Source organism: Oryctolagus cuniculus, chromosome 13 (assembly GCF_964237555.1).
Source record: "Oryctolagus cuniculus chromosome 13, mOryCun1.1, whole genome shotgun sequence".
NCBI classification, from domain to species: Eukaryota; Metazoa; Chordata; class Mammalia; order Lagomorpha; family Leporidae; genus Oryctolagus; species Oryctolagus cuniculus.
In genome coordinates this window covers 22,655,006-22,678,845 of record NC_091444.1, presented here as the reverse complement: position 1 = coordinate 22,678,845, position 23,840 = coordinate 22,655,006, and the positions used below count along the sequence as shown (strand labels likewise).

The 23,840-nt window shown below is 51.3% G+C and overlaps 2 protein-coding genes and 2 non-coding genes across 15 annotated transcripts in view; 3 read left to right on the top strand and 1 right to left on the bottom strand.

Moving 5' to 3' along the window:
- Window positions 1–18,900, top strand: part of LOC103350987 (uncharacterized) — a 78,664-nt gene extending 59,764 nt beyond the window's left edge. For 8 of the 9 annotated variants that reach the window (XR_007909605.2, XR_011381401.1, XR_011381402.1 and 5 more), the window contains one exon: window positions 504–8,160. The gene's annotated coding sequence lies outside the window, so the exon portion shown is untranslated. Of the gene's footprint in view, window positions 1–503; window positions 16,494–17,283 lie in introns of those variants that run through there. The other variant, XR_011381397.1, reaches the window with a different exon arrangement.
- MIR29B-2 (microRNA mir-29b-2) lies at window positions 7,216–7,279 on the top strand. Its single transcript, NR_162481.1, has one exon. It is a non-coding gene; the product is annotated as a microRNA mir-29b-2 (primary transcript).
- MIR29C (microRNA mir-29c) lies at window positions 7,774–7,831 on the top strand. Its single transcript, NR_162482.1, has one exon. It is a non-coding gene; the product is annotated as a microRNA mir-29c (primary transcript).
- CD46 (CD46 molecule) overlaps window positions 13,979–23,840 on the bottom strand; it is a 41,816-nt gene continuing 31,954 nt past the window's right edge. For 2 of the 4 annotated variants that reach the window (XM_051820508.2, XM_070055226.1), the window contains exon 11: window positions 13,979–15,711. In XM_051820508.2, the coding sequence (XP_051676468.2) occupies window positions 15,597–15,711 (115 nt within the window). In that variant the 3' untranslated portion in view covers window positions 13,979–15,596. Of the gene's footprint in view, window positions 15,712–15,939; window positions 16,056–23,840 lie in introns of all 4 variants that reach the window. The other 2 variants (XM_051820509.2, XM_070055225.1) reach the window with 2 other exon arrangements.

Below are 23,840 nucleotides of genomic sequence, written 5' to 3'. Positions count from 1 at the left end.
GGGCAGTGTCCTCCCTCTCTGAGGACCCTTAGGTCCCTTGTTCTGTGCTTTGCGAGGGGAGGGAAGCCTTCAAATGCGTGGCTTCTCCTGTTCTCTGGCTCATTAGACTTGTTGGTGCTCTCTTGGGAGCTGGTCCCACTCCTTCACTGGGGAGAAGCCAGCCACCCACCACGTGTTCCTGGAGAAGTTTCCTTCATTTGGAAGCTTCTGGAACATCTGGCTGCGCTTCGGCATGCACGTACAGGCATGCTTGTGCTGAGCTCCGTCACTGGGAGTCCTCCTTGCTGAGGGTGCCCAGGCCAGGCCTTTTTGATCCAAGGTGGGGAGACTAGGTATCCTGGACAGGATCCCCCCAGTCCTGAAGCCGTGGTACCTGGCAGCCACGGGTGGAACAGCGTGAGGTGTGGGGGTGTGGGTGTCAGGGTGGAGAGCGGGGCAGGAGTGGGCCAGGGGAGGTGCACCAGTGTGGACATCAAACCTGGAACTGGCGTTTCCTTTTGCAGAGAGAACCTGTGGAAGCTGCTGCTGTTTGCATATAAAAAGAGAATACAAGGTGTTCCTTCCAGGAAACACGGAGCTACTCCAGTCCTGTGTTTGTACCGTCACCACTGCCTGCCCTGCCTTCCAGCACTAGGGACATTGACAGGCATTGGAGAGGTGAGTGTGAGTGTGTGTGTATGGTGTGTGTGTGTGTGTGAGAGAGAGAGAGAGAGAGAGAGAGAGAGATAGGAGGAGGCGGGGCCGGCTGTGGGTTGTGAGGGAGGAAGTGGGAGGTGGGAGAGGAGCGCCAGCCCTGGGAGCCCCAGGCTCTGCCTGCGATGGTGAAGGCACAGGCGCGTCTCTAGTGGCCACGCGATTTGGAGGCAACCCAGAGTCTGAAATAAATTAGTTAATGGTGAAATGAGAGTTGCAGTAACTGTGGAAAATCATGCATCCTTTTGTGTTATTACCACCTGCACAGTTCCCAGCACAAGGCTGACGCCAGGGACCCTGGGCTGTCTCTTAATACGGGGTGTGGGTGGGGAGCATCCCTCCAACAGGCCGTCTAAGACCCCTGAAATCACTGGGTCTAGTCTGCAAGGCAACTGCAGGCAGGACTCGAGGTCCCATATAAACCTGTCACAGGCTCGTTTTTAGGTTCGTCATTGCGTAAGGCCTGCAAATGATGTTATAAATGTCCAAATGGCCTTTGGCAGAAAAAAGCTTCCCTTCCCGCTGCTCACGTCAGCCTTGCCGGTGGCTGCTTCCTTTCCTGTTTGCCGCTCTGGTTTGTGAGGTATATGCGAATGTGAGTGCGTACACCCCTTGGCGTGGGGCGGGGGGTTGGGTCCAGGACATCCCTCCCCTGGTCTCCCCAGCCCTGGGTGCCAAGAGTCCCATACGCTTCTGTGAACACTGTGTAGTAGTTGCATATTACCCACATTCCTTCGCGTTCTTCCTATCATCTTTGGATTATGTGTAATACCTAGTATGGTGAAAAGGCCGCGTGGATAAGGAGCAGTCGTACTGCCTGAAGAATAGCAACATGGAGTAGAGCGTGCATGGGCAAGCAAGTTTAATACAAGTGTGTTGTCTGTGGCGGCTGAGGCCGGGAGCCCGCAGCGGGAGGGCCGACGGCCTGTCCCCTGCAGTTGGGGGCGTGCAGTTGCCCCATGGTCGCTGGAGGCCGTGAACACGTGGCCTTGATTCAGGTGTGTCAGCACGCCGCAGTCCTGGGTGGGAGGGAGCTGCCTGCAGAGCTCGTTCCCAGGAGTCCAGGACTGACGTGGCTTGGCCCGGGGCCTGAGTGGCCGAGACCTAGGGTGTCCTTGCCGGGACCGCCCCACCCCCCGTACTGTGTCGTCTGCCCAGAGCTTATCATCTGCTGCCGCTCCTCAGCTCGGACCCAAGCAGTGACCATGGCTCACCCTGCCAGAGGACGGGCACAGGCAGGGCGGAAGGGAACACAGGCTCCTGGCCGCTGGCCTCCCTCCAAGACAGGTGAACTTTGTGTTCAGAAAGGAACTTCTTTAATCTTTTGGCCTTTAATAGAAGTTATTTGTATTTTCTCTCCTTTATTTTCCCTCCTCTCTCTCTCCCTCCCTCCCTCCTTCCCCTTCCCCCCTCGCCACCCCCCCCCCCCCAGCCTCCGAAGAATTTAATCTGCTGGACAACAAACAATACTGTTATAAACTTTGAAAACAAGAGGGCGAGGCCTCCCTGACAAGGAGAGGGGCATGCCGGGTAACGGCCCGGGGGAGCGTGCCAGCCCCGAGATGGAGCCGGGCAAGAGCCCAGTTGGCTGGGTACCTGGGCTCCTGCCCCTGCCCAGCCCACTCGCCATGCCGTCCCCCGTCCAGGAACCGAAAGGAAAGGGGGGCACAGAGGAGCTGGAAAAGGGAAGCTGTACGGGCTCTCCTGATCTGATGGGAACGCAGCAGACTGCAAACTTCCTCCTCCACCTTCCTCCCCTCCCTCTCGCCCTCCCCCTCTCCCCTCCTCCTCCTCCTCTGGCTGCCTCCTGCTACTCACTGTTCTTGAGACTGGCCGGCAGAGGTCCTGATAACCTAAGGAGGCTGGGACAGCAGTGTTGTCAGCCCAGCGGAAGCCGGGAAGGAGGCAGGCCTGGGGCTGCCTGGCCCTCGGTGCGGCCTAGCTGCCAGCCCCCCCCAGCTAGGGAGGTGGAGCCACGTCACAGGGTGTGCCCTGGTGCGTGTGCTCTGCCAGGTGCGCACCTGCGCCACGAGGTGCATGGCTCTGCGCCGGCTTCCTGGTGCTGCCTCCTCCGGCCGAGCCGGGCCGGGATGTCTGGCTTGTAGACATGCTCTCCGCTCCGCCACACTGCTGCTCTCTGTCCCAGGAGGAGCGGAGGCTGTGCTGCACAGGCTGGGCATGCCCCTGGAGTGGCTCCTGGGGACCAAAGCGAGCTTTTCCCAGCTGGCAGGTGCGTGGGCCTGTGACAGTGGCACCTGGTGGGACACCGTGCCTTAGTTACAGCGTGGCGGCTGGAGGAGGGAGCGACCCAGCCCTGCCTCGGGGGAGGGGTGGCAGGGGGCCTCTGGGCATCTCCCACTAGCCCTTCGGAAGTGGAGCCCTGTGAAGCTGAAGCTTCTCTTCTGGTGCACCTCCGCTAGCCGAGCAGGTGAATCGGGCGTGGCGAGGTGGCGCCCTTCCTTTGGGTTGCGTCGGGCAGGGCCTGGGAGCTGTGTGGGGGCGTTGTTTGTGTAGTGGGTTGTAGGCATGCTGACTTGTCCTTTCCCGGGGAGCGCTGGCTTCCTGGGCGGCAGCACAGGGCTGTGCCTGTCCTCTGAGAGCTGAGCCCCCCTGTCTGGGAACATGGCTGTGGTCCTCCATCCCTGCCCCCTACGCCCGTCTCAGGCCAGGGCCGGCTGGCCACCGCGCCTTCCTCCCTGTCCGGCCAGCAGTCCCCACCCAGGACCTCCCCTGGGGAGTTTCCGAGATTTTGCTGATGGTGTCGAGGAAGGGACAGAAAACCTAGCTTGTTGGGAGTGCAGCTGCCTAGAAATGTAGGCCTGTGGAGCCCGGGGAGCTGATGCTGGGCGCATGGGTGCTTGGAAGGCTGTGACTTCTTGCCCTGTTATGCAAGGAGCCCAGAGGTGCTGGAGGATGTTACTGGGGTCCAGGGCCTGGGCCGAGCCGTGGTCAGGAGGCTGCTGGGATGGAAGCACCTGATGGAGATGGCCAGAGGCTGGGGGCCAGTCAGCACTGGGCTCTTCCATGCACAGCCTTCAGTTTATCACTCTTTCCTCTGATTCATTAACCACCGCGAGCTGGCAGCAGGCCCCGCCCTGACAGCTAAAGACAGAATGTCCAGGACACTGGGCCTGGGCCGAGAGTGACAGGAAGCTGGGCCGGCCTTTCCGTCCCTGCAGACAATACCCCGGGGCTGTCTGGAGGGCAGGTCGTTCCCCTTTTGCTAAAGGGCCTGCCCGGAGCCCCTCTCACCAAGACGAGCTCTTCCCCGCTGCCAGGAGCCCTGAAACCAGCATTCCCAGTGGCAAGAAGATGGAGGATCTGGCTCGGCTTCCGGCACCTCCCCCAGCCTGGCTGGAGCTCGCATCCGTCACGTAAGTAGCGGTGACTCAGCACCCAGCGCTGGGTCAGGAGGGAGACGCTGCTGCCTTGGCAGGAACCTTCCCACGTTCCGGATCGTGCACGCTGCGGCCGCGCAGAGCAGGCAAGCAGGACCTGGTTGCTGGGGGCCCGCATCTCTCTGCTCCGCGGGTTTTTGCTTTTGGTGGGGGGTGGCGTGGGAGAGGCATCTCGCAGATCAGGAACCCCTTTGCTTTCTGTGTTATTTTAGGAGCACCCTTCTGGGCCTAGGATGTGTAGGGCTCTGAGAGACATAGCCTGGCTCCAGTCAAGTAGAAGCTGCCTGTGCAATCTCCACCCCGTTTTCGGCCAAAGGCCCGTGAGTGGGATTTAACCCTTGGATGGGGCTTGCTTGGCCCGCGTGGCGCGTGTTTGCGTATCTGGTTTTGTGTGTCCTCAGACAAAACACGGCCTCCCCAGGCCACTGCGTGCTGCTGCTGTGGCTGCTGCCCAGTCCTCCGCCGAACACTGGGCTGAGTGGGACGGTCCACCCCGGCCTCGGCTCTGCAGACGGGTTCACCGAGGCCCGTTCAGGGCAGGCAGCAGCTCCCTGCTCCCAGAGCTGGCGCCAGACGGTGTTGGAGCCACTGTGTGACCCTTTCTCTACCGCCAGGTCCCTGCCCAGGCAGAGGAGCGTCCTGCAGTGAGGGCGGGGAGGGGGGGAGCTGCTGAGCGCGGAGCCCAGGAGCCCATCGGGCTGGGGCTGGGGCTGGGGCTGGGGCTGGGGCTGGGGCTGGGGCAGGGGCAGCTCGCCAGGGGCTTTGCCCCCAGGCAGTCTGTGGGCTGAAGTGGCAGAATCCAGTGGCTCTGAGCGGGCAGCGGGGCCCTCGGCAGGCTGTGTGTGCCGGGGCCACCTCCTGAGGGTTCTGGCTGGCCCTCGGGCTCCTTGCCTGGGACTGGCTGTCCCTTCCAGCAAGGCAGAAGTGCCACTCACTCCAGGGCAGTCATCACTGAGCTGCCTGTAGGAGGAGGGGCCCTTGGTTCTGTGGCGAGAGCTGAGACCGGCTGGCCCTTGGGAACTGAGTGGAGTCTGGGAGGGTAGGAGATTTCGGGGTGAAGATTGCTATGGCCCCTCCTTCCTGTAGAGCACCTACAGCCCGCATGCCAGTGGTTCCTTGGCGTGTCTTCAGGGAGCTGAGCGTTAGGTGGTAGCCCCAAGAGAGGGGAGCCAGGACTCGGGGCTCCGGTGCCTGCCTCTTAGTTCTTTCTCTTGTGGTGGGGGCCCCTTACTGTCTGTGCAGCTCCTCTGCTGGACTCGGGCTGGCGCTGGGCTTTGTGGATAGCAGGAGCAGCATTACCTGACCACGGTAATCAGGCAGGGTAAGTGCTTTCTCAAGGACAGGGCACCTGAAGCCTCCCCCAAGCCAGGCAGGACTGGGACGCTTTCCTTGAGCTGAGGTGAGAAGCAGGATGGGGGCACGGGCGGGGGCCACTGAGGGGCAGCAGCTAAGGGCGAGTGTGTGGAGAGCTGGGAGTGTTCCAGAGAGGGCACAGCACAGCCAGGTCTCCTGTGACGGCACAGGGAAGGGATTTGTGTTTCCTGGCGACAGGAGGTCGCCAAGGAAGACTGTGAGCGCCGAAGTGCAAAGCCGAAAAGCTGAGGACTCCCAGACGGGACCCGTGCACCCCACATATCACGATTTGGACCCTTGCTGACAGCTCTCGTTCCACACACACGCCTGCCGTTAAACCCCTCACTGTTACCCGCTTCTCAGGGCCCAGATGCCATCACTCAGAGCCAAGGGCTGCAGTAGGACCCGCTGGGCGGGCTTCCCCACCCCACGCATCTCTGTGTCAGGCTGGGGAGGGGAGCAGAGTAGTGCCTCCGAGTCACCTGTCCCCTTGCGGGACCAGAGTCCTGCCCCATCACCCACCCACGGGTAGCGCGTTACCTGCGGGGCCTTCAAAAGGATTGCGAGCAACTAGAATAAAGAGGCATGTTTCTGTTTGCTGCGAAGAGGAGCCGAGAGAAGTCCGCGTGTGTTTTCTCACAGTATGCACTTTCCATGACCCTTCTGAAGACCCCTCCTACGTAATCAGCACCATCCCGCCTCAGGACCCCGCCCCCCCAGAAATACCACCTGGGGCTCCCCTCCCTCTCCTGCTCATGATTAAGTCCAAGAACAAAATGTGAGGGCACTCCAGGCTGTAGGGCGGCCCCGGGGGGAAAGACGGGCAGACGTGGGACCTCATGTATGGGTCATGTGACTGCGGACTAGCACCTTAGCTTCATAAAGATCAGCTTCTACTGAAAACAAAAAAACCAAAATGACCTCCGCTTTCTAGGACTGTTGTGAGAATGAAATAGCAGAATTCTTGAGGTCCACATTTTCTTTCTTTTCCTTAAAGCTACACTACCATTAGTGCCAGGATCCAGGAAGACGACAAACCCAAATCTAAAGGTCTGAAGAATTGGCAGGGAACCCAAAAGGTACATCCTGTACCCGTTTCTTCCTCTCGGTTATGGTATCAGAGGAAACACTTCACCAAACCAGAAGTGGTGATGCAAAGGAAGAAACTGATTTGAAGTTCAGTTTGCAAATCTTATTTTCAGGCAAATTTGAAAACAAAAACTTGATTCTTGTGTTAGAGGATTACCTACTTGGTGCAGTTACAGGAGGCGGGTTCTTAAATTCTCATCAGAGGCTACATCAGATTGTCAGTGAAGGGGTTCGTATTTGGATGTTCTGATCCTTGCATATGGGTGGGAGGGAGGAGCCGGTGTTCTTTCACAGCAGGGCACGTGAGGGTTGGCCTGGCCCGGGTGAGGCTCACCTTGGGCGTGGCTGCAGCCTCCTAGGCAGGTAGGGTGCCCGAGGAATGCCTTGCACACTGGGAAATACCGTACAGTATGGATGCGACGGTTAATGTATTTTGATACTAGCTTGGCTCCTTAGTTCTCGCGTGCCTGCTCACAGAATGTGTGCATTCGTGTTGCTCTCGTGTACTGGAGGCATCGGCCCTGACTGGCATGTTGCTTTGGGCACCGCTGGGCGGCCCCTCCGTGTCTTCTCTAAGAGGGCTTCATGCCCCGTCGCAAGTGGAGCTGCAAGAAGATACTCCTCCTCGGGCTTCCGGTCGCATCTCCCTTCGGTCTGCGGTGACACCCTCTTCTTCTGGAAGCTGGTTTCACATGGTGGCTTAGATTTTTCCATCTTTGTATCTAGCACCATTTGAAATCAGTGTTTTAGGAGTAAGAATTGCAGCGCAGCAGGGCGTGGACGTCAAGGAACTGCTCTCATGGAACTGGCTCCTCTCCCCTGGCCACCTGAGCCTGCGCGAGAAGCCGGGGGAAGCACTTGAACAGCAGAGTCGCTCTGGAAAACGCTGCGTTGTTGGAGGGCTGCCGGTGGGAGGCTTGTGTGTAACGCGGTGGCTTGAGCAGGAGCAGAGGTTGCGACGCTCTTCCTGTTGACTGCTCACAGCCGGTGACGGCTGATGCGCTGGCAGGGCTCGGAGCTGCGATCATGTTAGCAGGTGCTGACGTATTGGGTATTGATTGTGACAGGCGAGGGGGAGGGCCGTGTGCTAGAGGGCTGTTCCGACCACACCAGCGCTGGCCGCCTGCCCCCAGAGGATGCCCCCGAGCGTTCAGCTGTGTTGCTGCGCAGCTGTCAGACTTGTCACCTGCGCACAGGTGCAGCCCTGGGAGCGCCACCGGCCCATCTCTTACACAGGCTGACCGATTTCTCCTGGTGTTCAGAGTCTGTTTTTGTCTAGCACCATTTGAAATCGGTTATGATGTAGGGGGAAAAGCAGCGACCTCCACGCCTCGTGCCACCGCCTGTGGTGTCCTGGAAGACGAACGGGCAGAGTGGGGAAGAAGATCACACCTCCCCTCCTGACTTCTTTAACTGCATTTATGATAGCATTATTGCAGAGGTAAGATGTAAAGTAATGGATCTGAAAGCAACAAATCACTGTAATTTATCTGATGCTCTCCGTTGTGTTTTCTGAAGTGCGGAACTGCTATAGATTGAATAAACTTGGTTGCTGTTGAATTATCTTTCTGTTAAGCCTGAGCCTATTCATACATCCTGACCTTAATAAATAATTTACTATATTCAATTTATTATGTCTGTGTTTTTCATCTATTATTTTCCATTCATAATTCCATGACGATGAGAAGTGGGTCCTGAAAAATTAATTCACTGTGCAGATCCTCCCTATGTTTGAAGCCCATTAAGACAAGGAATTCTACGAGCCAAGAAATAAAGTGAGAGAAGAGATGACGGAAGAGAAGCCATGCGGACAGGCTAGGTGGAGGGCGTTACTTACTAAAAGGGAGAACTGTCTTTGCTTCCAGAGGGGCTGCAAGACGCGGCCCTGTGCCAGTCAGTGTTCCTGCAAGAAACTTTTGCTAACTGAACATATTGTCAGAGGGTCCTCACAGGGGAGCGGCACTGATGTCATTTGCCTCACAGCAGATGGAGTTCTACTTTTGGCTGGGAGTTTATATCAACCCTTGAAAACAGGGTGAGCCAGTTTTGTAAAGCTATTCGGAGATGAGCCAGATTTGACTTGGTAGGGGATCCAGCTTGGAGAATCTTCAGAAAGGAAGGCTGTGGCCCCTCAGCGGGGGAGGGGGAGGCTTTGTCCACAGGAGGTGCATGGTCTACAGTGGACTACCTGCAGCACGATTATTTCATGCCAGTGGCTCTCAATAAAGGAAGGAAAGTCAGCCACCTGGGAAGCCTTTCCTAGGCCCCAGGCCCACCATTCTTCCCCCAGATGGCTGCTCTGCCCACGGGGCTGGGGCTGGGAGGCGGATGAGGCATTCACTGGGAAGACTTCCCAGGAATTGGGATGCAGCCCCTTGCCGCAGCTGCAGTGCTTGCAAGCTGTTTGTGGGAAAATCCACATTCCGGGCCTGGGGAGGATGGGGTGGTGGGAAGTTAGGACCCTAGCTTGTGTCGTAAGTGGGTTCATTCACCTCCCCACTGAGGTGGGCTACCCTAATCCCTGCAGGTGGGACAGTTTGGGCTCTGTTGCAAGAACACATTAAACAGATGCTGATTCATCGCCCCTGTCTGGGCTCCTCATTTGTTCCTGTTGCAAATACAAAGACGCCAGGAGTCTGCCCCCAGGTGATCCTAACTCTGGCCCTCAGATGAGCAGTAAGTGTGTCCTATTGAGTTTTTCATCACCACACACAAAAAACAATGATGTGGGACATCTTTGCCATAAATTAAGTTTACATGCTCCCAATGCCTGCTTAAATCATACGCAGCAGAATGTGGCTGGGGTAGCTCCCGAACAGGAATGTTTGGTTTTATCCATTTGGATGCTTACAGCCCTATGCCTGAAGTTATCCTGCTGAGGTTGGTTGGTTGGTTGGGGTGTTTTTTTTTTTTTTTTTTTTTTTTTGTTTTTTTTTTTTTGATTTGGAAGGCAGAGTCACAGAGAGGGATGATGGATCTTCCAAACTGCTGGCTCACTCCCCAGATGGCTGCAACAGCCCTTACTGAACCAGGCTGAAGCCAGGAGCTCCATCTGGGTTTCCTGTGTGGTGGTAGGGGCCCATCTTCCACTGCCTTCCCAGGCACGTTAGCAGGGAGCAGAAAGGGAAGTGGGGCAATCAGGATTTGACCTGGCATTTGTATGGAGGCTGGCATCACATAGCGGCTTAACCCTCTGCACCACAACGCTGGCCCCATCTGTTTCTAAGTGGAGGAGACATACTAGGCTGAGACACACAGACACCTGGATTCGCTGGCAGTTTCCATCCGTGGAGACACATGCTGATGCGTGAGACCGCAGAAAGCTTTGCCTACTTGGGGTGAAACAGACAGGTCAAGTGTGCAGCCTGCTAATTCCCTGTGCGAGATCTTGACCCAGACCTTTATGAGGTGCCGACATAGGCGGTGTCTGTCTGTTGGGGGGGGGAGTTTAAGAGTTTAAACTGAGCACTAAAAAAGTTGAGTCTAATCCAGTAATGCCCCACCCTGGCTTCCTCTTGCATTCACCCAAGGAGCCTTTAAATTAGTCATTACTGGTCTCACCCCAGCTGGCCCTGGTTTGGTTGGTCTAGGAATGGGGCCTGGGCCTGTTTCCGTTCTACGGTTTCCCTAAGCAGGTATCACGGGGAGCCAGGGGCAGGAGCCACATGTCTGATATTTCTGAAAGTATGGGCTGAAGACTCTTCCTGTCACTGTGCTGTAACAAATGACCACACACTTAACTAAGATTTATTTGAAAGCAACACACACACATACACACACACACACACACACTGCTTCCCTTCACTGGTTCACTCCCCAGATGTCACCAGCCAAGTGTGGGCCATGCCAAAGCCAGGAACTGTATCCTGGTCTCCCATATGGGTGGCAGGGGCCCGAGCGCTTGAACCGTCGTCCACTCCCTCCCAGGCGTTAGCAGGAAACCGTATCAGAAGAGAAGTAGCCGGGACTTGAACCAGCACTCCAGTACTGGATGCCTATGTCTCAAGCAGTGGGACTTAATCAGCTGTGCCACAACACTGGCCCCCAAACCTAGGTCTAAGAACCACATTGTTTGCTGTCAACAGAGCTGGAGGCTGGAAGTCAGGAGTCAGTTTCCCTGGACTGAAATCAAGGTGTTGGCAGGGCCACGCTCCTTTGGATGTGTGAGTAGTTGTGTTGTTTCCAGCCTCTGGAGCGGCATCCGTTGGCTCACCCCTTCCTCCACATTCGAAGCCGGCAGCTTAGCCGTCTGCTCCAGCAGTCACATCGTCTACTGCAGTCAGATTCCCCCTCTGCCTGCCTTATACAGGGGCCACTCTGCTCCCATCCAGGGCCCCACCTGAGTAATCCCATCTCACAGTTCTTCCTCTCATCATCACAGACCCAGTTACTCTAGAAAGAAGTGTTCACAGACTCCAGGTATTAGTACCTGGACGCTTTGGAGGTCATTATACCCACAGCCTGCCACAAACAGCAACGCCAGGAGCCCATTAGGCGCCCCTCCTGGCACCCACTAAATCTGCATTTGCTCTCCAAGTGAGTCACCTACTACTAAAACTTGAGAAGATTGAGGTTATGGGCTCCTCCTCAAGGGATTCTGCAGTAATTGAGTCCTACCCTCAAATACAAACTTAAAGAGTATTTTTCTTAGGAGCCTTTTCAGATGGAGGTGTGTAATCGGATGACAGAATTTTCCCAAACCCACATCTGAGCATTAGTCATCCCCTGAATGCATGGTGAAGCTACCATCACAAAGCAGGGTGCCGGAGCCCGTTTCAGTAGTTCAGCCCGGAGTTTGCCACTGCCACGTGCCGTAATGGTTTGTTAGGAGATCCATAAGGGAAGCCAGTTACCAAGTGGCTTCTCACAGCAGTTCTACTATCTGTAGAGGGCTTTGCGCTACACGGTCGGGAAGCAGGGTTGCCCATCCATGTGGCAATATGTTCAGCTTCTGCTTGGTATGGAAACATAAGGGAAGGAAATATTTTGACCAGAGATCCCTAATATTATTCTCCCCGTTTTCAAGCAGAGTCGGACCCTTTAAAAATGTGTAAACCTTTTGGAAGACAACTTCTTAGACACGGATCCAAAGTGAAATTAAAAATGGCTCTGGGAATCGGCAGTAAGTGGACTTGGAATGATGGGTTTGTCGGTCGGGAAAGGGACTAGCAAGAGCCCCGCCAGTCCACAGGAGGGCAGCAGTGCTGCGCCTTAGCGAGGCTCCCACGTCAGCTTGCTGGGTCCTTTCCTGAAGGTACCCAGGAATTCTGAGGATAGCAGTGCAACTGGGGAGGGGAGATCCATCTGTCCAGTCACTCAGTTTTTTCTGTAAGTCAACAGATTGTGCAAACCTGCTCTTGAGTATAGGTATACGAATTTTGTAAATGCATAAATAGCTCATTGCTGGTTAAAATGTTATCTGTTGGGCATTGCTAAGTTGAAGAATATCACAGAGTTGATGACTTCAAGAAGCAAATGTGACTTTTTTAAAAAAAGATTATTTGAAAGAGATCTTCCATCTCCTGGTTCACTTCCCCAAATGGCTACAATGGCTGGAGCTGGGTCAGTCCAAAGTCAAGCCAGGAGCTTCTTCCGGGTCTCCCATGTGGATGCCGGGGTCCAAGCACTTGGGCCATCTTTAACTGTTTTTCCAACCCATCAGCAGGGAGCTGGATCGGAAGTGGAACAGGTGGGACTTGAATCAGCCTGGGATGCCGGCACTGCAGACGGCAGCTTAACCTGCTGCTCTACAGTGCTAGCCCCAGCAAACATGAATTTTCTTCAATCTTAGGTCTCAAGCATTCTTGCAGAAGACTGCCTTAGTTACCTTAAAAACTTAAAATCTCTCTCTGTATATATTATATGTTATGCCAACTTTAAAAATATACTGTAGCCTCAGAGTAAAGTAAAAATTTTCTAAAATGCTTTATTTGTAGTCAATAAGATGTCCATGCAGTGTTGATAGGAAGCAGGGAGGTCACTTTTGTTTTTTTTTGTTTTTTTGTTTGTTTGTTTGGTTGGTTGGTTTTTTTTGACAGGCAGAGTTAGTGAGAGGGAGAGACAGAGAGAAAGGTCTTCCTTTTCCGTTGGTTCACCTCCCAAATGGCCGCTACAGCCATCGTGCTGCGCAGATCCGAAGCCAGGAGCCAGGTGCCTCCTCCTGGTCTCCCATGCAGGTGCAGGGCCCAAGCACTTGGGCCATCCTCCACTGCCTTCCCAGGCCACAGCAGAGAGCTGGCCTGGAAGAGGAGCAACCGGGACAGAATCTGGTGCCCCTACTGGGACTAGAACCCGGGGTACCAGCGCCGCAGGTGGAAGATTAGTGAGCTGCGGCACCAGCCTCGCTTTTGTATTTTTAAACCACAGATAACCTTGTTCACATAGCCAGGCAACAAGGTCTTAATTGAAGTCTTTGAAATTTCAGTTTCTTGAATAGGCTGAATTAAAAATAGTACATTTGTGTTTGCCTTTCTCCTGTGTGAGTTTCTATGGAGAAACTGTGCGGATTGGGAATCATGGTTGTGGATGGAGAGTCTCCATCTCAGCTGCACATCAGAATCGCGTGGGACACCTTTAAAAATCCCATTCCCATGCCACATCCCAGATCGGTGACCCGAAACCTCCCTGGGGGTGGGCCCAGGTGTCCGCAGAGCTCCCCAGGTGTTCCACTGTGCCGCCGTGGCTGAGACACACAGGCCTGGCTTGAGAGATTCTGCCATCTGATTGAACTCACTTCTGCAAAGATGGCAGAAATGATTTCTGGGTGAAGAAAAATCCTGTTGGTCATACAAATCAAAGTTGATACTTTGTTAGGACTTGCATTTTGATTCAGTCCTACATAATGCACTACAGTGAAGAGGGAGGGCCATCGTCCTATGATACACCTGCTGGGTATGTGTGTGTGGCCGGTTCCAGGTGAGAGAACAGAGGCTTTGGGCATCGGGTGGAAATCAGGCTGAGCTTCATGGAATGGGCACTACCTGGACAGGGCAGTCGTTATTCCCAGCAACAATGGGGCCAGCAGCCAGCACAGGGGCAGAGGTCTGGCATGACAGAGACTCGGTTGTTTGAAGCAGTGTAGCAGAAAGGAGAGGCTTGGGAAGGAGAGTTAGGATCTGTTGGTGAGCAGGCTTTCCAGTTTCATGCCAGGAGATTTGGACTTCCCTGTCCTGGGGACGGGAGGCAGCTGGGGTGATCTGGGAGTGCAGAGGCCTGCAGGTACTTGGGAGCCTGACACAGGAGGGACAGCAGCAGTGCCTGTGGGGGTGGCATGGTTAGAGATGGGCCCCAATTAGACACTCTTATTCAAGATAGAACACACTAGAAATAAACACATCATCACAAGTGAAGCATCTCAAAATGTACAGTTTTATTTTTACCAGACTTAGAGAGCTGGTGTTTCAAAAAAATAAATAATAAAAGAGCTCTGTACATGAGACTTCTCATTTTACTGAAAATACATTTTTGCAATCAAAAGATAATTTTTAATTCAAATATGCTTCTTACCCTGGCTTAAACAAAGAAAACTGGTTTTCCCATTTACTAAAATAACAAAATATATACTTACACAAATGTAAGTCTCAAATATGAGGTTGATAAAGTTAAATTTGAAGCAGAAACTGCTATAAACTATTTTAAGCACAAAAATATTTGGTTGAAAACACATCAGGCTTATAAAAAACAGTACTGCCATTCTTTGCTTCTGAGCAGTTGTACATTTTTGAAGAGACGTGCAAGTGGGCATTACTTGCAACTCTGCTTAATTCAGAATTCCTGCTTACTTCTGCTCAAATGTTCTCTTCCTAATGCAGCTCACTAGAGAATGCAAGGAGCACTTGAGTGTGCAGTGAACATGTGTCTGCACAGAAAACCAGTATTGTAGTGCTCCACTCCTGGTTCCCCAGCCGTAGCCTTCTCCAGGCACCGTGTCTTTGGCCCACTAAGACAAAAGGTGCACAACTGGAATCTGAATCGAGGAGCAGTCTCTCCCCTATGCCCACTGGCTCCTTTGAAAATCACTGTGTGAGAGGGCTGGGGCTGTTCTGGGTGAGTATAAGGTGCTGGGGGCTGGGCTGACTTTGCTCAGCACTCCACACAGCCGGCAGCAGACAGACGAAGTGGGTTTCCTCCTCCTGAGATCTGTGGCTCCCTTCCTACTCTGCCTCCTGGGAGACGAGGTGAGACGCACACAGTGCAAGGTTTCCACCACAAGGCAACACAGACCCCGACACAGCCTGGGGGTCCCTGATGAACTTGCAGACCGGACCACCTTCTTCCACACGGTGGTGTGCCCGAGTGAGAAAACCAGTGCAGCCAGCATTCGGGGTGGGTTCCTCAACGTGGTGAATTCTCCATGGAAACCACAGGGTGACGGTGTTCATCGTGTACCTGCAGCTGACATTCTGTGCTGTCAATCCTCGCACTTTTACACCGGGTGCCGCTCATTCTGCCATCCCTACTGAACTCTTAGACCTGTGTATTGGTATTATTTTAAAAAGAGGAGGGTGGGGATGGAAAAAATGCCGTATGTAATCATTCCAGTTGCTTTTTGTTACAAAAGTTACACACAAATAGAATGTTTTCCTGTTAGTTTTTGACTTTCCAGTGATCATCTGAAGGAAGTCAACCTTGTCCCAGCCTTCAGTGTTCTTGACTTGGACTGATGAGAGCAGAAGTAGTGGACATAGGTCAGGGCTTGTTACAAACAGCAGTATTTAAAATACATTGTCGAGTTGTTGAAAGAGTAAAGCTTTGAACAAACATCTTAGGATCGCTTTACAAACGTTTCATTTTTAAACTACATTTCTCTGAATTTGTAGATTTTGTAAGATGAATCGTTTCCCTTCATCAGGGCCACACCAGGGATACTGCGTTGACTTTCCCTGGAAGAGCAGCGTTGGTTATGGGAAAACAGGCAATCTGTTCACAGCCAAATTCATACGTTTCAAAGGTGCACCAGAGGCTGGTTTCTATCCACGCCATATTCATGTGTCCGCACTGTGACTCAACATGTGCACCCGTAAGAAAACAGAGACTGTCTGGTTTCTGAAGGTTTCAACAGCATCAGCAGGTAATGGGTAGGCCGGGTTGTGGAAACCATAGATTGTGCGCTCTGCAGGATGGGGGTATTGATGCTGGAAGGCGGTGTACCCAGCTGTAACCTCTCCTGCAAAGCAAGCTATGAAGATAGCGTTAAAAGTGAATACAGTCAGGTCGGCGCCGCGGCTCACTAGGCTAATCCTCTGCCTTGCGGCGCCAGCACACTGGGTTCTAGTCCCAGTTGGGGCACCGGATTCTGTCCCGGTTGCCCCTCTTCCAGGCCAGCTCTCTGCTGTGGCCAGGGAGTGCAGTGGAGGATGGCCCAAGTGCTTGGGCCCTGCACCCCTTGGGAGACCAGAATAAGTACCTGGCTCCTGCCATCAGATCAGCGCGGTGCGCCAGCTGCAGTGCGGCAGCCATTGGAGGGTGAACCAATGGCAAAGAAGACCTTTCTCTCTGTCTCTCTCTCACTGTCCACTCTGCCTGTCAAAAAAAAAAAAAAAAAAAAAGTGAATACAGTCAAGTATACACATTCACTTCCAGAAGCCCAGTTAGAAAATGGACAATTGAAAAAACCAAAAGCTGTTGAGTCCCAAAGTGATTCTTTTAAAGTAATCTAAAATGTTTGCCCACTCTCACTCTACAGAGTTCTTCTCTCCCTGTTGCCGGTGCCCTCCAAGTCAAGAACGAGAAGGTTGCTACCCACTCAGTAGTAAAGATGTCCTCATTGCGATCCAGGCCCACAAGCAGAGGCTGGGAAAACGTGTGGCCCTAATGCCACAGTTCTAAGTCTGTGGCTCTGGGATGGAATGTTGGAAACGGTAGTGGTTCTAACAGCGTTCAAGTACAGAGTGCCTCATTCACCTCCTCACCAGCCAGGAAGTCAGGTGGTCTGGCCAGAGAGTCTCCTGCGTGACTCAGGTTTGTCTAACATTTATTGTAACAGAGGTTACCTGTCAGATCCCTTACTGTAGGCTCAATGTTGTCTGAAGAAATGTAATGCTGGTCACATACATCATTTAAAGTTTTCCAGATACCACGTTACACAGAGTGAAAGAAACAGGCAAAATTACACTAATATTTAGCCCAGTCAAAATATTGTCATCTGACTTTGTATTTTATGTTGTTTTGAGCTAAGTCTTTGGAATCCAGGGCATATTTCACACTAAGAGCACATCTCACGTTGAGTGAGTCACATTTGATGTCCTCGGTGGTCACACGTGGCGTGCACAGTGCAGCTCTAGGCCTTGCCTTGGTAAATTGGCCACACTAGACCAGCTCAAAGTAAATCTGGAGCAGTCAGCTATACACAGTCTGCGTGTCAGGTCCGACGCCTCAGGGAAGCCTACCCAGTTGGGGCCTCCTGGGTTCCTCTGTGGAGGAGCCACCGTCGTGGTCTTCTGTGGGCTTGTGACCTAAGGACTGCTGTAGCGAGTGATTTAATGTGTGTCCTGTCACCGAATTCTCTACTACAGTTTCATTTTTCCAAGTCAGTAATTGTAATTTTACTTTTTGGAATAGAATATTTTTCTTTGAATAGGATTTTTAAAAGAAATGCAACATGTGCAAAAGACAAAAAGCGTTGAGGTAAACATTTGTGTGATAGTTCGAATCTTTTGCAGACGATAAAAATTTGAAACTGAATTTACCAGCTGCTGTTATTTTTATACTAACTTCAGCATTCATTGTATTCTCTTCAAAATGTTTATAGACACTTTCATGCTCAGAATCTGAAAGCTACATTTTTGGTTGGCTTTGGCTTCAAAGGCATCCTAAGAGAAATAAGCCTGGGGAGGCCTGAGACCCCCAGTCCAGGTTAGTGTATTTGTTTTCCCCTCTGGCCCTGCGGTCAAAGATACCACTTTGCTTTTACCAAGAAACTCTTCTTCCCTTTGCCTTGTCCATCTTGTTCCCAAACTCTTGATCATAAACCAGGATAAGACCTCTCACTCTAGCCAAGGTGGGATACAATCTTCCTGTTTTCTCAGCTCGTCAGACACACATTTTAGCACTGAGGACCAAATCCAATTCATTTCAAATAGACAGTAAGCTGGAGACTGACATTGTGGCTTAGTGGTAAGCCTGCCGCCTATGACACCGGCCTCCTCTGTGGGCATTAGTGCATGTCCTGGCTGCTCCACTTTCCTGCTAATGGCCCAGGAAAAGCAACAGAAGATGGCCCAAGAGCTTGGAAGACCACGTGGGAGACCCCAGATGAAGCTCCTGGCTCCTGGCTTTGGTCTGGCCTAGCCCTGGCCTCTGTGGCCATTTGGGAGGTGAACCAGTAGATGGAAGATCTGTCTCTCTCTCCCTCCCTGACTTTCAAATACATAAATCTTTAAAAATAATAATAAAGAAAGAAGATGGAGTCAAAAGGTTTAAGGCAATTTAATCCACATTTTTTTTTTTTGAAGTCTGGGGATTTTTTTTCTTTAATATGCTAAAAAATATTCTGGCACAGGACAATAAATTCTTTTACAGAGTTATTTAACAAATTGAAATTGAATAAATTTACAGAAGGCTTCTGTAACAGGGCACTTTTCCTGCCTGCACTTAGAATGAACTGGATCTGTTGACTAGTTCCCATTGAGCTCAAAAAATCTCCCTGCTTTGTATTCAGGGCTGCTCTGGAAGGTGGTGGCAGCTTGAGAGTCTGATAAAAGGATGAGAGAACATAAGTTTGTTTCGGGCTGTGTCAAAGCAAAAGCCTGCCAGGATACATTATGTTAAATTTAAAAAAGGAGTGGTGTAAGAAAACATCAATAATTTAGCAAAGGGAACAGGAATCTTAAGTTTCCTCTTTGATGTTTACTGCCAACATATCTTAGCTCAGGTTACTGATATCTAAATATCCACTGAATATTTTTCAGAAGAAAGGACATCTTTGAAAAGAAACGAAAGACAGCAGATGCCTTTTAGTGATTAAAACAAGCACACCATTCTCTCGTCTCTTCTTCTCAGAGGGAAGTGAATTTTACTTCTTTTTAGCTCTCATCAATTAGGCATGTGCTGGACAGAGGGAGGGAAAAGAACTGAATAAAATACAGTGACATCGGCCAGCGCTGCCGCTCACTATGCTAATCCTCCGCCTGCAGCACCAGCACACCGGGTTCTAGTCCCGGTCAGGGCACCGGATTCTGTCCCGGTTGCCCCTCTTCCAGGCCAGCTCTCTGCTGTGACCAGGGAGTGCAGTGGAGGATGGCCCAAGTGCTTGGGCCCTGCACCCCATGGGAGACCAGGGGAGGCACCTGGCTCCTGCCTTCGGATCAGCGCAGTGCGCCCCCCGCAGTGCGCTGGCCGCGGCAGCCATTGGAGGGTGAACCAACGGCAAAGGAAGACCTTTCTGTCTCTCTCACTGTCCACTCTGCCTGTCAAAAAACAAAAATAAAATAAAATAAAATAAAATAAAATAAAATAAAATAAAAACACAGTGACATCAAACCCCAAAGAAGCAGTAGGCGCGTCCTACGTGGGACGGAAGCAGCCATGGCGGGAGGGAGGGTAGAGCCGAGAAGCTGGCTCGTGCATTCAGATTTTCTGATTCTAACTTGGAGACAACCTGAATTCTGCACAAGGAGCTACTTTCTCTTTGAAGTCATACAGGAGTGTGTCTTCCAGCTGATGGGCAGGTTCTACGTCTCTGTTCAGTGTGTTTACCTTTGAAACCATCTTGCACAAAGCAAATAATGTAAGAGTTCTTTCCAAGAATAACAGACTGTGCAAAGACAAATGGTCCCAACTGTCTCCGAGGGAATACATCGAGTACATGTTCAGTGTATGTAACGTTGTCCTAGAAACCTGTTTATGACAAGTCATACATTTTCACATGCATCTTCAGTTTTACCCTGAGTGAAGTTTCTTTCTGGGGGCACGTTTGCTTTCAACTTGAGGGAAGATCCTTGTAGAACATTATTACATAACCTCCCAAATTTCTGGGTTGCATTTAATTTCATAAATATACTTTCTAAACCAATTATACAATCTTTTGTTAGGTATTTTTTGTTGTTCAAAAATTTTTTGAAAGGGGAGCAGGCATTTAGTGTAGCAGTTAAGATGCCTGTGTCTGCCATCATACTGCCTGTGGGGAGCAGCTCGGACTAGACTGTTGCTGGAATTGAGACTTGTTCTATGCACCTGCTCTCCCACAATATGGCGCTGGGAGAGAAGAAAACAGCTTCTACACAGCTGCCTCCAGTTCAACCAATAAACTGTAGGACTTGCTCCTGATTGGAGGAGAGCAGCGTACTCGGCGTGTGGGCAGCCGAGTTGGGATTGGCAGAGGAGGACTATAAAGGAGGAGAGAGACGGCATGCACCAGGAACATCTAAGGGGAACATCTAAGGGAACACCTGTGCAGCCCCCGAGAGAGCCGGCCTGCGGTGTGCCGCTCCCCTGCGGAAGTGGGGAATGTGGCAGGGGGAACCGCCCTTCCACGGAGGTGGAAGGGACAGTAGCCAACCCGGGAAGAACCAGCATCAAACCCGGGAAGGGCCGAGCAGACGAAAGAACAGCGCAGGGTCCTGTGTCGTTCCTCCACGAAGAGGGGGAGCGACATAATGGTGCCGTGACTCAGATATGAAGCCTAGGCAGGGCTTAGTGTCGTTCCTCCACGAAGAGGGGGAGCGACAACTGCCTGAATTATTTTTTCCCAGTCCTGGCTTCTGACTCCAGCTTCCTACCAGCGAAAACCCTGGACGTTAGAACAGTGATGGCTCAAGTAGTTGACCTCCTTTGTGTTCCCAGCTCCCAGCTTCAGCCTTGGCTAATGCTGTGTGAGGAGTAAACCAGCAGATGGGAGCTTGCTTGCTCTCTCTCTCTCTCTCTCTCTCTCTCCCTCTCTCTTTTCAAGTAAATAAAATTTATTTTTTAAAAACTTCCTGGATGGTTTGTTGAATGCTCATGAACTTGAAAGTCAACTAGAAAAAAATGTTCATGTTAATTTGATCTCAAGTTTTTCATCCTTTGTCATCACACCCCCCGACTAGTGTGCTTAAATGGAAACATTCCACAGCTGGCTTACACATGACAAAATAATTGGATCAACCACTGTTAACATAATATTCAAAGTAGGTTTAAGTTATACCAAATAGTAACTATCTTTATGGAGGAGAGAAAACTAGTCACAGGCAATAAAAAATTAATTATAAAAAATTCTCATTAACTTAGTCAATTCTCACCTATCCAGGGATGATTTAACCGAAGTAAAGAATATGCATTTATGGAAAAAGTGAGTCAGAGTAGGGAATGAAAATATTTCTGTAAACAAACACCATCTGTGGTTCAGAACTACATAGCTAAGACTTGCAGCACTGTGGGGAGCAACTCGGACTGGACTGAGTTACTGGAATTAAGACTTATTCTATGCATCTGCTCTCCCACAATATGACGCTGAGAAGGGGGAAACAGCTTCTACACAGCTGCCTCCAGTTCAACCAATAAACTGTAGGACCTGCTCCTGATTGTAGGAGAGCAGCGTACTCGGCGTGTGGGTAGCCGAGTTGGGATTGGTGAAGAGGACTATAAAGGAGGAGAGAGACAACATGCACCAGGAACATCTAAGGGGAACACCTGTGCAGCCCCTGAGAGAGCCGGCCTGCGGTGTGCCGCTCCCCTGCGGAAGTGGGGAATGTGGCAGGGGGAACCGCCCTTCCACGGAGGTAGAAGGGTCGGTAGCCCACCCGGGAAGAACCAGCAGCAAACCCGGGGAGGGCCGAGCAGACGAAAGAACAGCGCAGGGTCCTGTGTCGTTCCTCCACGAAGACGGGGAGCGACACAGCACAGACCCAGGGCAAAGACAGGGCAAGGGCTGTGGCTTCCAACAGTGAAAGAATTAGTGGGGCCAGTGCTGTGGCAGTGTCCTAAGCCTCCACCTGCGGCACTGGCATCCCATATGGGCACCGGTTTGAGACCTGGCTGCTCCTCATCTGATGCAGCTCCCTGCTATGACCTGGGAAAACAGTGGAAGATGGCCCAAGTGCTTGGGCCCCTGCACCCACGTGAAGCACCCAGAGAAGCTCCTGGCTCCTGGCTTCAAATTGGCTCAGCTCCAGCCATTGCTGCCATTTGGGAACTGAACCACCAGATGGAAGACCTTTCTCTGTCTCTCCCTCTCACTGTCTGTAACTCTACCTCTCAAATAAATAAATAATAAAATATAAAAAAAAAGAATTAAAGAATGGAAAAGGAAGGAGCATGTAGATGGCACCTGCTTTAGTCTAGTTGGGATTCTATTCTAGTCTAAGCTGAGAGCTAAGAAACAAAACTAGAGCAGAATAACCTTTTGGCCACTTTTCATCAAGTAATTTAAATGATGTTGGATGATATGAAGACTTACAGCTTCTATAATTTTTGTACTTTGAGATGAAGGCTTTAGAAAAGTAATTGTGTTTCTAAATCATCAAAAATACCAGTTTACACCAAATCCATTTTGGATCAAACTTTAGCAACAGTTTGGGGTTACATATGCATGTTTGGTACTCCAGTTATACAGTTATCCCTAGAGGTAGAAAAGTAACCCCATATGTTTTATTGTCTTGTAGAAGAAGTATCCAAGGCAATGCCATATTGTGGAGTATACATTCAATCTTCATCCCTGGTTGCTGGAAGGCCAACTCCTAAAATCTTCAAACTGGTATGTCTTTTTGTAAGCTAATGAGTTGTCTGCAGACTAGTATCTTCTAGAAAGCTCCGGGATGGGAGCTGGTCACCAAGATGACAGAGGCAGAATTAGAAGGTTGGAACTTTCAGTATCTACCCCTCTCCGTCCAAGTAACCTTCAAGGAGAGAGGGCCTGAAGGTCGAGCTGATCACTGGTGGCCAATGATTCAATCAACCATGGCTTTGTAATGAAGCCTCCACAAAAATTATAAAAGGACTGGGTTGTAAGAGCTTCAGGTCACTCAACAAGTGGAAGTTTCTGGAAGGTGGTCACCTGGAGAGGGCCTTGCATCGGAGCTCCACCCCTGCCTTCCCCCATACCTTGCCCTATGCATTGCTTCATCTGTGTCCTCTGTAATATATTTTATAATAAACCAGTGAATGTTCTTCCCAGTAGACCCTAAGGAAAGGGTTATGGGAACCCTGAGTTATAACTAGTGGCTCAGATGCATAGGTAAAGCACCTTGGAGCTTGCACTCAGCATTAGAAGTGTGTGTGGGGGGGAGGGTGGGTGAGGTAGTCCTGAAGACAGAACCCTCCAGCTGTGGGGTGTGGTGCTATCTCCAGGTAGACAGGGTCACTACTGAATTGAACTAGAGGACACCTGGCTGATGTCCCAGGCTTGCTGGGTGTGTGAGGACAATCTTCCCACATGAAAGTCTCATGTGCTGATTGTTGAGTGAGAGTATGGGAGAAAGGAGAAGCTACATCCATCTAGTCCAATCTTCTTGGAAACTGCAGTCAGTTTTTTTGGGGGGAAAGACTATTAAATGGTGCAAAGAAAATAATAGAAATCTCAAAATAAAGCCAGGTATTACCCCATTTTTTTTTTTTGACAGGCAGAGTGGACAATGAGAGAGAGAGACAGAGAGAAAGGTCTTCCTTTGCCGTTGGTTCACCCTCCAATGGCCACCGCGGCCGGCACGCTGCGGCCGGCGCACTGCGCTGATCCAAAGCCAGGAGCCAGGTGCTTCTCCTGGTCTCCCATGTGGGTGCAGGGCCCAAGCACTTGGGCCACCCTCCACTGCACTCCCAGGCCACAGCAGAGACCTGGCCTGGAAGAGGGGCAACTGGGACAGAATCCGGTGCCCTGACCAGGACGTGTGCCGGCGCCGCAAGGCGGAGGATTAGCCTATTGAGCCACGGCATCGGCCTACCCCATATTTTTAAAAACATACACACAACATGGATTTTAAAAACCTTCAGTGATATTAAACATCAGAATATTTTGCCAATAAGCTACTCAAATTTCAATAATATGAGTGGACACATTAATAACAATCTACACCCTAGTTACTCAGGTGCAGGATCTCAGGCTCCCCAGATCCAGTGAGTCGAGCATCTTAACATCCCCGGGTGATCTGCATGCAGGTTACAGTTAGAGAGGCACTTCTCTGAGTTCTAAGAAGAAAGGTATGCGCCACCCAACGTGAGAGGAGGAACCACAGCTATCAATATGGGACTCAAAGACTCAAAGCGTTAGGACTTCCATGTCCTGAAGCCAAACAACTCACCAAAAGAACCCAACTTTTGATTCAGCTATTATGCCTTTCTAATGGAGTATGTTGCTGTCCATCAAAGGGCAACTTATATTCTAAAAGATTTTACGTA